The sequence below is a fragment of the Bombina bombina genome, chromosome 3 (genome assembly GCF_027579735.1).
Source record: "Bombina bombina isolate aBomBom1 chromosome 3, aBomBom1.pri, whole genome shotgun sequence".
Classification (NCBI taxonomy): Eukaryota; Metazoa; Chordata; class Amphibia; order Anura; family Bombinatoridae; genus Bombina; species Bombina bombina.
In genome coordinates this window covers 378,416,037-378,427,414 of record NC_069501.1, presented here as the reverse complement: position 1 = coordinate 378,427,414, position 11,378 = coordinate 378,416,037, and the positions used below count along the sequence as shown (strand labels likewise).

General features: G+C 36.6%; 1 protein-coding gene across 2 annotated transcripts; it reads right to left on the bottom strand.

Annotated features, from left to right (window-relative positions):
- Positions 1–803: 803 nt before the first annotated feature.
- TSHB (thyroid stimulating hormone subunit beta) lies at positions 804–10,548 on the bottom strand. Of its 2 annotated transcripts, none has more exons than XM_053706529.1 (3): positions 10,366–10,548; positions 8,901–9,063; positions 804–1,783 (listed from the first exon to the last, which is right to left on the bottom strand). In XM_053706529.1, exons 1-3 carry the CDS (start codon positions 10,380–10,382, stop codon positions 1,520–1,522), a joined length of 444 nt encoding a protein of 147 aa, XP_053562504.1. In that variant the 5' UTR covers positions 10,383–10,548; the 3' UTR covers positions 804–1,519. The 2 variants fall into 2 exon arrangements, with proteins under 2 accessions (XP_053562504.1, XP_053562505.1); XM_053706530.1 differs by lacking the exon at positions 10,366–10,548 and adding an exon at positions 9,376–9,429.
- Between the last annotated feature and the right edge of the window lie 830 nt (positions 10,549–11,378).

Here is an 11,378-nt window from a genome sequence, read left to right as displayed (position 1 = left end):
TTTTTTAGATTGTATTCATTTGAGTGTAACTGTACTTTGTAATGCATTTTTTTATGTGTTTTGTGAGACATTTTTGTTTTGCAAAACAGTTTACAAGAGATCTGAGGGCACGCTAAATCGTTGAGCGTTAACTTGAATTGCACTCAAGCGATTACTTTCAACTTGCAATACCAGTGCAATTTAACCTGTGCGCAAATGAAAAGGAAAACCCAATATCGTTTGCGTGAAAATGTTTGCGCTCCACTCGTAAACTGGAGAGAAAACTGAAAACATATTTTGATGAATTTTAAGAACCAGAAATCCATCTAGTCTGTCCATATTTACCATATATATGTGGAAAGACCTTGATTGTTTTTCTTATTTTGCACTATGAAGTGTAAGACTTTTAGATGCAATAGTATACTGCAGGAAATGTAGACCATGGAGCCTTTTTTGGAACGAAAATGACATGAAATATATTAAGCTATAAAAATTAAAAAAACAAAAACAAATCCAAATACTTTACACTCCACATATGCCCAAACAAACTTTGTTTTAATATTTCATGGATACTCCTGCCCTCTTTCCTTGAAACAATAAAATAAAAGTTTGTTTGGTCACGTGCAAAGTGTGAACTCTGTATCATTTAGAGTTTTTGAGTTTGTTTTATAAAATAACTTCAACACCCCAAGGATAACCATAGTTTAGCTCTATGTATCACATAATTGGTGAATTTAAATGTATCAACATTTTGTAATTACAATAAGGCAACATAACCACAAGTTTTTATGATTCATTAAAAGGAACAAAATGAAACAGTTAGATGTAGATTATTTTTTTATTGCAATCCATGTGATTTGTTATATACAATGGGATGTGGCTTTGTGTAGAAATAATTCACAGACATGTTGTAAGTAGCATTAAGTTTCTATGTATCACAACAAAGCTTTATTAAAATGTGTTAAAATGCATTGTGTTTGGCAGAGGAAGTGTCAAATGTAGAAACCATATACCAGATGGTACAATATTTTAAATTACATCTATAAATCAAAGGAAGTTGTCATATTATATGGAATGATTTTTGTGTCCCGGTATATTAATAAATAAGTTGCTATTACAAAGGCTACATTTTGCAAAGGCCCTGTGGCGCAATCGGTTAGCGTGCGGTACTTATACAAGGGCTACATTTGTATATATACTAAGCAGAGCTAACAATATATCGGTGACATTTTGTGCACATGCATTTATTTGAAGGCCTAAAAAGATATTTTATAATAACATTTATTTTTCTCAGAACATTGGCTAGAAAATTGGCTTACATACAGTAATAGCTTTGCTTGTAAATATATTATAAAAGTATACATTTTGCATTTTTTCCCAACCACTGTGTTATGGTTAAGATCTTTCAAATATATATCGTAAACCTAAAAATATTTATCGCTACGGAACGCCTCATGCAATAATGACGATTAGATTTAGTTGCTATTCTAAACAAATATAAATCTAAATGTATATTTGAATGCGCTTAAGGAACACATTTCTACGCAATGTAATTGAAAGAAGCAATGACATGAGACTTCTTTGGTTTTGTGCAATAGTTCATTTTACCCATATCCTGAATACAGTCACTGTAGTCGGTGTTACATTTTCCACACTTGCAACTAATAGCGACAGGATATGTATACAAGGGGTTAACATGCACTGGGCAACCTGGGAGAGATATAGTTCTGTAAATGTATTCCTTGTATGAGCAGGAGGTCTGAGAAAGAATGCTTTTTGGAAGACCTTCCTTCAGATTTGGGTCCTAGGGGAGAAAGCAAAGAATATAATAAACAAAATTATATACAGTATCTACACAAATTGATTTAAACTTTTATTGTAGTTTATATATTATTTAAAAGCCAGTCTAAAAGAAATATATTACATTGAAGCGTAAAGGGGTATTAAACTAAATACATAGTAAGACAGAGTTTACTGCGCATTAAAGGAATAGTCTAGTCAACATTAAACTTTTAAGCAACTTTCTAATTTACTCATATTATCAATTTTTCTTCATTCTCTTGGTATCTTTATTTGAATATAAGCATTTTTGGTTCAGCACCTGGGTAGTGATTGCTGATTGGCGGCTACATTTAGACACCAATCAGAAAGTGCTTCCCAGGTGCTAAACAAAATATGGGCCAGCTCCTATGCTTACATTATTGCTTTTTCAAATAAAGATACCAAGAGAACGAAGAAAAATTGATATTAGGAGTAAATTAGAAAGTTGCTTAAAATTGCATGCTTTATCTGAATCAGGAAAGTTTATTTTTGACTAGACTATTCCTTTAATAAGTTTAGATTGCCCATAGCCTTTAAAAAGGTCAGCTGAATAAGACAGCACCAGTGTTCCCTCTAAGTCCAGTTTTGTGTGCGGCCCAGTAGTGAAATAGTTCATTAGAACAATTAGAAAACACTATACAATGCAGACTGCAAGGTGTAGTTACCTTATTACCTGTTTCACTTCTGGGCTGCACACAAAACTGGCATTAGAGGGCACACTGGATTTCTTAGCTACGGCAGAGTTTGCCTACAATAATGCTTAGCATAGTTCTAACTTTCAGAGTCCATTTATTGCTAATTATGGCTATTATCCTCCTTTCATGGTTAATCTTCCTAGTGTTTCAACTACTCTAGCAGTTGTGGACAGATTTGTCCAGGCACTTTTGAAGGATACACTAGCTGAAACTTAAGAAAGCTATGAAAGAGCTTTAGCGTTTTAAGATTCCTGACTCAAGGTTCATCCAGTATTTCCTTTCTCTCTACTAAAATAATTTCAAGCTAATTCTTTTCCTGGGTGGGTTCTACCTTCCCCTCACACCAATACTGGTCAATGAAAAAGATTAATACATTGTAGAAAGTAAACTGGACTGAACCTGTGGAAAACATTCATGCTCTGTGTCTGTTAAGAGCCTCTCATCAAAAATACTTATCTAATCTAGGTAAAGTTCCGTCCAAAAGATGTTTTTCGGAGGGGTGTAGTGTCAGTAACTGACTGTGTCTGTCCTTTAACTTGTGTCTTTGGTGCTATATCCCTATGCTCTGTTATTTTGCCAATTCACAAACAACGTTGTCTACTTCTTGTGCTTTACATTGAGTGTGATATATCTTCTGAAACTGGATATTAACAGTTTTCACACTGTAAATCTTAAAACCGCTAAGTGACAAGGTTTAAAATTTCGCCATAAATTCCAAATCTCATTGTACAGAACAAGGTTTGCCAAGGTTTGTCGTTAATGCATATCTGTGAGAATATGGTGACGCGGTTCTAGAAACTGTTAATCACTTTTCAAAACATGATTTGCGGGACTTCTGTTTAATGTAAAAACCATGCAAAATCTCTCAGTTACCACAAAATAAAAGGGGACAACAAACTGTTAAATCCTGATCACAAATACGTGATTGTTGATAGAAATCCCGTTTATGAAAATGAAATTACTGTAACTTAGGTATGAAATAAAACCATTTTAAGAGTGTGATTACTAAATCCTATTTCTAGATGTTGAGTCTGTGATTTTTTGTTTTACTACATTTCCTTCATATTTGTTTTTTAGCTGTAGAGGATATCACATGTATGGCTATTAAATACATAAGCATATTTAAATAAGTGTCCCGCTCACTACTATATCTACTAAAATTGCATCGGTAAACCATTTAAGAGTGCATTGCACACGCGCAACACATTGCAAGTATTCCAAGACAATCTGAAATATTTATAAACATGTCGAAAAGGCCAGTTTTAGCCTTTATCAACACGCTTTGGGGCCCATTTATCAAGTTCTGGAGAGAGCTAGAAGGGCTGTGTTTCTGGTGAGCCTGCAGGCTTGCCAGAAACAGCAGTTATGAAGCAGCGGTCTAAAGACCGCTGCTTCATAACCTGTCTGCCTGCTCTGAGTAGGCGGACACACATTGCCGAAAATCAACCCGATCAGGTTGATTGACACCTCCCTGATGGCGGCCAATTGGCCACGAATCTGAAGGGGGCCACGTTGCACCAGCATCTCACAAAAGCTGCTGGTGCAATGCTGAATACGGAGAGCATATTGCTCTCCGCATTCAGCGAGGTCTGGCGGACCTGATCCGCACTGTCGGAGCAGGTCCGCCAGACCTTTGATAAATATCCCCCTTTGTGTGTTGAATTTAATGAGTCGATTTTGTTGTGGAAATAAAAGTGCAAAAAAAAGTGCAAACCCATGGTTGGAATAATTGTAATCAATAAAGCCATTGCTGTTTGTGCATCATATGGTGTATTTCACCCACTATCTGCTCGAATCTGATATGAATTTTATATATACGGAAAATATGTTATTGCTTAGATTGGGATCACTCAGAACTTAAAAAAACATGTTTTGGGAGGTGGAAAAGTGATGATAAAAAGGATTTGAAAAATTGGGATCAACCACCATGTCAAGCATTTCAGTATAGACAACTGTCTTTTATATTATAAAAATAAATATCTACCACCTGTTAATAGAACAAGAATGTATTAAGAATTCCACACTAAAATAAACATCTCCTCTGCAATTCCCCATTTTGTACCATTCTGACTCAGAATAGCTCCCTTCCACATAGGTTGTCAGCATTAACACTCATCATTTAACTCCTTTATAGTAACTCCTACTTTTACAAGGTGTATGAAAAGGGGCAGGACTTGGGGGTATAGGGTATATGTGTGTGCCTTTATGTTTATGTTTGTATGGGTTATATGTAATATTACCATTTAACCCCTTCCTGCTGGAACATATTTGTCTACATCTATTGGGTGATTTCAATGATGGGATCGGGTCAGGGGGGAGAGCCTATAATGCTAGGTGCGCCCTTCAGCCTACAATCCCATTTAGCAAGCGGCTATGGCTTCAGGACAGCCAGGTGGCTAGGACATTCCATGCCGTTCTAACTGCGCTAAAGCCCAGAGCGGTCAGGACAGCATGGAATGTCCTAATGGTGGGAAGGTGTTAAAGTGTATAGCAAAGAAATTATCTGCTTTGAGCTCAAACGATAACTGACAATTTTAGTGTTGGCTGTTATTTGAGGAAAATTATCTGTCTGCATTATCTGGAACGAATATTGTAGGAAGAAAAAAGTGGATTGTTTCACTTCAATAAAATCCAAAACTTTATTCATCCAAACTTCTTAAAATAGGAGTACACAAACATGTGGAGAGCAGCACAACGAGCTTACGCGTTTCGGCTCGTTGTTCCCATTGGTTAAAAAAGCTACACACCCTCCACAATGTAAACCAATACTCAGGGTTAAATGCCTTAAACCTCTCATAGCACTAAAACCAAATGATCAATATGAATGTATTGCAGAATAGTTCACTGAAATATTGTTCACTCACCCTTATACAAGAAGACTATTTAGCGCTGCAAAAAAATCAGGTACAGTGATAAGGATTATGACATAGTGGCATAGACATGACTGAAGTGAGGAAAGCCATAATGATGATATACACACCCGATTCCTAGTATGTAGAAAATAATAATAATATGTATAGCAAAATAATGCACAAATAGGGAGAATATTATAACAGATCAGCAAGTGAAATGCTTAGATGAATACCGTAAGGGTAAAGAGTAAGGGCGATCTGTTGCAGTAAGATAGTAGTAACATGGATTTATGTGACATGGGAGGATATATCAGAAAACATAACCCAAGAACCAATATTTGTGCAGGATGAGATACAATAACTATAGAAAGGAATGATTGTGAGTTCATCCAGGCAAATATATATACCACATAAAGGGGAGCACACAAAGGAGCAGGCACTACTCGGTTGGATAAAATAAAAATTAAATTTATTGAGGCATCATTAAAAAATGGAGGATCTCCAGACTGGGGTATAGACACACAGGACAAGTCTTACGCGTTTCGCGCCTCCCTGGTGGCGCTTAATCATAGACTGATTTTGACTGGCAGGGGAATCTAATTTATACACAAGGCACATATTGATTAAAATAGTTATATTATATATATTGATTAACCCCTACTAAACCAAAAAAACTAAAGTTAAAAACACACATAGTGAAAGTTAAAAAGGCAAGTAAATTGCAAAGGGATAATAACAAACATGTGGTAGCCTAAAACAATACATGATAAATACACAAAAGATATAAGTACATATATGATAATATATAAGTGACAATTCATATTTTCTATTCAATTTACTAAGTTACATTTAACCAATTGGTAATTTCTTTTCATTACCGAATAAATAAATATGAATAATATCATGTTACAGAAATTTTGACAAATAGCTCAAAATTATTATTTTGCATAGACAAGGGAAAGTTTTGAAAATTGGCTATAAATAGCCCATTTGTAAACACCAAAAAATGAAGGGCATATTTATATTTTTTAGACGTAATGTCACTGGTGGCATTGCTTTAGTTATCTATAAAGTAACTAATGTCACATTCTCTGTTCATACCCAAGGGCATTCTTGTTTTTAATTTTAGGATCCAGAATAATTCTTTTTTGTCTATGGATTGTTGTTCATAGATTTCATCGGATTGAGTGTTCCTCCTAAGTCTAATAAATTGCCCCTTCGCTATCGCGTGTATAAGGTGCTGAGATGCCGCATGTAGGATAGTATTCCCAGCAGTGGGTTTTCTATAGGTCTTTGTGCATATATGGTTTTCATGGATTTGAAAAGTTAGATCCAGAAAATTGACCTCCGTTCAACTGTAATTTCCTGTAAATTTTAGGCCCAGGGAATTATCATATAAATAATGCATAAATTCCTGGTATGAGGAATCATTGAGTGGTAAAGTAAATCATCTATGTAGCGAACAAATAAAACAATGTCCTCACACCAGGGATTCATAGAACTATAAAGGTATATACACTCCCACCAGGCTACAAACAAATTGGTGAACAAAATGGATAATGTCCCTAAGTCTATACTGAAAAAGAATCAGAAGAGAAGAGTAGCACATCAGAAGGAGACTCTACAGATGCTGAAAATTTCAATTCCAGCTACTCTGCAAAATCCATCTCTTCTTCCTCCCCTTCCTCTTCTCCCTCCTCTCTTGTTGTTGTTCTTTTTTACAGGAAAGTTCGTGGGAAGAGTCGGGGGAATACATACAGGTGGTCCGCCCGAAAACACGCAAGACCACCCAACGAGAAAAAGAAGAAGATGCAGATGGAGAAAGAAGAGACAAAGAAAAACAAAAGAAGATGAAAAAAGGACATTAACCACTAACTACTACTGTCCTCAATCAGAGGGTCTCAGTATCATCAATTTGTCAAAGTACTCCCTAACAGATCATGAAAAATCTGTATTGTCTAAAGGTTTGGGGTTTGCTCTCACAAATACATTTTCTAGTTTCAACACTTTACTGGATGTAAATAAGTTCATCAGAAAATTAGCATTGAAAAGGTTTTTTGCCTTAACAAAAGAAACTGAAGATGAACTGGAACATACAGAAAATGTTAAATCTCAAGATTTTTCAATTTCCCCACATTTGCCCTTTGCTGATGCTTGTGCCCTCACCATTTTGAATGAAATGTATAGTGGTAATGACTCAAATGTTACCTCTAAACCACTCTAAAACAAATCTGACTTTTATCCCATACAACATAGAGAAGCAATTTTAAATGCTTTTCAGAGAGCTGTTCAAGATGATATTTTAACCTTAGAAGCGGATACCGTTGGCAGTGCTACTAAACCTACCTAGGTATGCCCCAGATATGCTCTTCAATAAAGCATGCAGAGAAAACAAATAAAAGTTAATATAAAAAATGTTTTTTTGCACACTGTCTAAATTATTAAAGAAAAATTTTGGGTTTTAAGTAATAATCATGGGGGCAATGCTTGTAATTTACACTAAAGGCAAAATAAACCATTCCTGCAAGAAGATAACCTGTCTGCCTGCAATCACCACTTGCAATGTTGCATCACATGGCAAGATTGAATATTGTTCAAGAGGTTTCTTGTGCAATGGCGCCCCCTGCTCTTGTGCAACTAATTTTGATAGAGCAGGGCATGTTAGTCACCACAAATGAGCAAAGCAGTTTTTGCTTCTTAAATATGCAGACTTGCTTATGCAAACTTGCTCCACATAGCTGAAAAAATGCTGTGAATGCTGCTTCATAAATCTACCCCTAACTACAAGCTACTCTCCTAAATTGTGTGTCCAACTATTACTTATTTTGTAAACTTTGCACAAGAAGGGCCATCCTTCAGTTTTAGTCTGTCTTTCTGTTGGTGCATTGCAAATCAAGATAATTATAAATAATAAATAAAGAATAATTATTTCATGATTCAGACAGAGCATGCAATTTTAAGCAACTTTCTAATTTACCCCTATTATCAATATTTCTTTGTTCTCTTGGTATCTTTATTTGAAAAGCAGGAATGTAAGCTTAGGAACTGGCCCATTTTTGGTTCAGCACCTGGGTAGCACTTGTTGATTGGTGGCTAAATGTAGCCACCAATGAGCAAGCGCTACCCAGTGTACTGAACCAAAAATGGTCCAGTTCCTAAGCTTACATTTCTGGTTTTTAAAAGTTGCTTAAAATGGCATGCTCTATCTGAATCATGAAAGAAAAAATATTGGGTTAAGTATCCCTTTAAGCTTTAATCGCAATGGGATTCCAATGCTAATGGATAGTTAGTGCTGGAATGCAGATCAAATAAATTCTAAAACATCTTCCCAGCTGTTGTTAGTTTTCTGTATTCTATCAAGTTACATTCAGTAATAGAGATTCCATAGCATATCATTGTTTGTTATTTTGCTGTATTAAACTATTAAGGTAACATTCAGTTAATATTTGTATAATATGCACATTTTTATGCAACATTATATTTAGCAGTTCTATGGCAGATTTAGAAATTCTAATTCAGATATACAGTAAAGCAAGGGATTAGAATACTATACCCTTGTCATGCAAAATCCAGCACAGATTGTGGTGTTGATAGCAAGGCAATATGCACACTCCTTTTTCTCCACAAACACGGTATATTCAGTCAGAACACACCTTGACATGGCTTGTCCAAAGGTTATGCAGATGAGAACAGACAGCATGAAAATGGCTCCCATTCTAAAAACAGAAATATTGTCACATGTACTTAAATGCATATTCATGAAAATAGATAACTGATTTGGACAGTTTGTGTATAAATTGCTATATGTGTCCATATGTCTGCACAAAGTCATAAATACAACAAGGTCTATTTTAATCTATTTTCCAGCTCCTGATTTGTGTTTTTCAAGTTCTGAGTGATCATCACCATCTAAGTGATAAGCCCATTTCTATATTCAGGAATATGTGAAGCAATCTATATACATTGCTGCATTTAGAGCACAGCAATAAACCCCCCTCCAAAGCAATAAATAATATATTTTGCATTACCTTATTTGTAATGTCTATCTGTAATAAAAGCTGGGAAAATCAGCAGGTTTCATGTAATAGCATGACCACTTATTACAATGTGTATAAGCCTGTCCTATACAAAAAAATGAATATTACTACTGTGAGGCAACTCATGTAATTTATCCTATTAAAGGGACAGTCAACACCAGAATTGTTGTTGTTTTAAAAGATTGATAATCCCAGGGGGGAACTTCCGGGAGGTGGCCATGATAGGTCACACTTTACTACTCTAGCCTATTCATCATTTTTGCTTAAAATTACATTTCAAAGACCTCATTTAACTGCTACATAACCTGATATTTGAAGTGTTACAGATCCTGCTTTAAATGAGCCTACCATCTCTCAGATGATTGTGACATTGAGCACCCGGAGCACATTCTAAGGCTGAGGCCTTTAATCTACCCCCCGGCGAGGTCTGTCTAGGCAATGTTGTTAGGCTGCACGCAGTGCTGAATTTCAAGCATGCTACCTCTAATCTGCCTGATTCCAGAGCTATATCGAAAATAATGGAATGTGCTATTGGTTTCTTGAAAGAGCTAAGTCGCTTGCTAACGCAACACCATGCTTCATTTTAGTCTATACTACAAAAAAATCTGCATCTTGGGGATAACCATTTGACCTATGTTGTCAGCCAGCGGGAGCCTGAACCGCAAGTGCGGGAGAACGAGGACCTTTTTAATGTCAATTTGGTCCCCTGGAGCCCATTAGCTTTGCCTAATACACAGATGAGGGACCTCAGTGTTAGAGTGGCGCCTGTTAGAGTGGCTAACGGATATGTGCAGCTGGATGTTAATGGACCTTTCTGCAGCATTGAGCCAAGTGATTGTATGCCTATTACATCTACCAAACAATTACCTACTATACTGCTGCAGAGAACTCTGGCACAACTGTCGGTGCGGTCTCCAGTGAGCAACTTTCCCCTGAACAGTCTCTGTAAGCGTTTGGAGGAGACACACTGCTCTATCCTACCTGGCATCCTGATTCATGCGGCATCGCTTCAGCCGCAATGGGATCCTGGCGGTCTGGTGCGGGCCGCTCCCTTCTTACTGACCAGTCTCTGTGGGGGTCCGGAGGTGACACACTGTCCTACTCTACCTAACATCCTGGTACAAGATTTTAGTATATGTGGTGGGCAACTACTTTACTGTGAGAGCGGGGATATAGCTCCCTTTTTAACACACTTTATATACCGGTATTTAATATGAGACAACTCTAGAGTTTCTTGTTAGATCCCTTAATGTTTCAAATATATACGGTACGCCAAATGTTTTATGTTTAGTAACCCCTTATGTGCTGTTTAATGCTTATTACCACCCATTTATATACTCCGCTTAACCGCTTAACCTTGTTGTTGTAGCCTTCATGGTTGCCCCCCTATATATACGTTCTGCGCCCCTTATGTAATACTGCTGAATTCTCATGTAACAGTCAGAATATTGTTTATAAGTAAGCTTTGGGATGATATAGTAGTACTTGCTGCATGCATAGGGATATTAAGCTCAGTGTCACATATTAGGAAATACTTCCATGACCACTGTGTTTTGTGTTTTATGTGTGCTTGATTTGTTAGCTTGGAATGAGTGCATAGCTACTTAGGGACTGCACATTCACTATTCACATGCTTCTTATTGTACAGCAGTGGGTCCACTTCTTAAAAGTCGCCTTACTTATGTGCCCCATTATTGCTTCTCTATGGAAAGGATATTTAGGTACCTATTCATTTCAGCCCTAGATTATATTATAGCCCTAGACTATGTTATAGGCCTAGATTATACTATAATCCGTGAACCCTATCTGCACCCATCATGCTTTAATGAACCTTTTAGGAGGGTGTCTTGCTCCCAGCGGCTGAGGTAGAGAGGCATCTATTTATCTTTCACTTTTTTGGTTCTTACTACCCACATACAAGCTCTCACTATGGGTGTCTACCCAATATAGAACATGGTCTAGACGTGACTTACTAAGCTAACTTTGACCGAATA

Bases quoted from the DNA above. Each gene is read 5' to 3' on its own strand.
- TSHB (XM_053706529.1), bottom strand. The intron at 1,784-8,900 runs GTATAGTATTCT...TTTCTCCCCTAG, and splicing joins CTGGATTTTGCATGACAAGG to GACCCAAATCTGAAGGAAGG.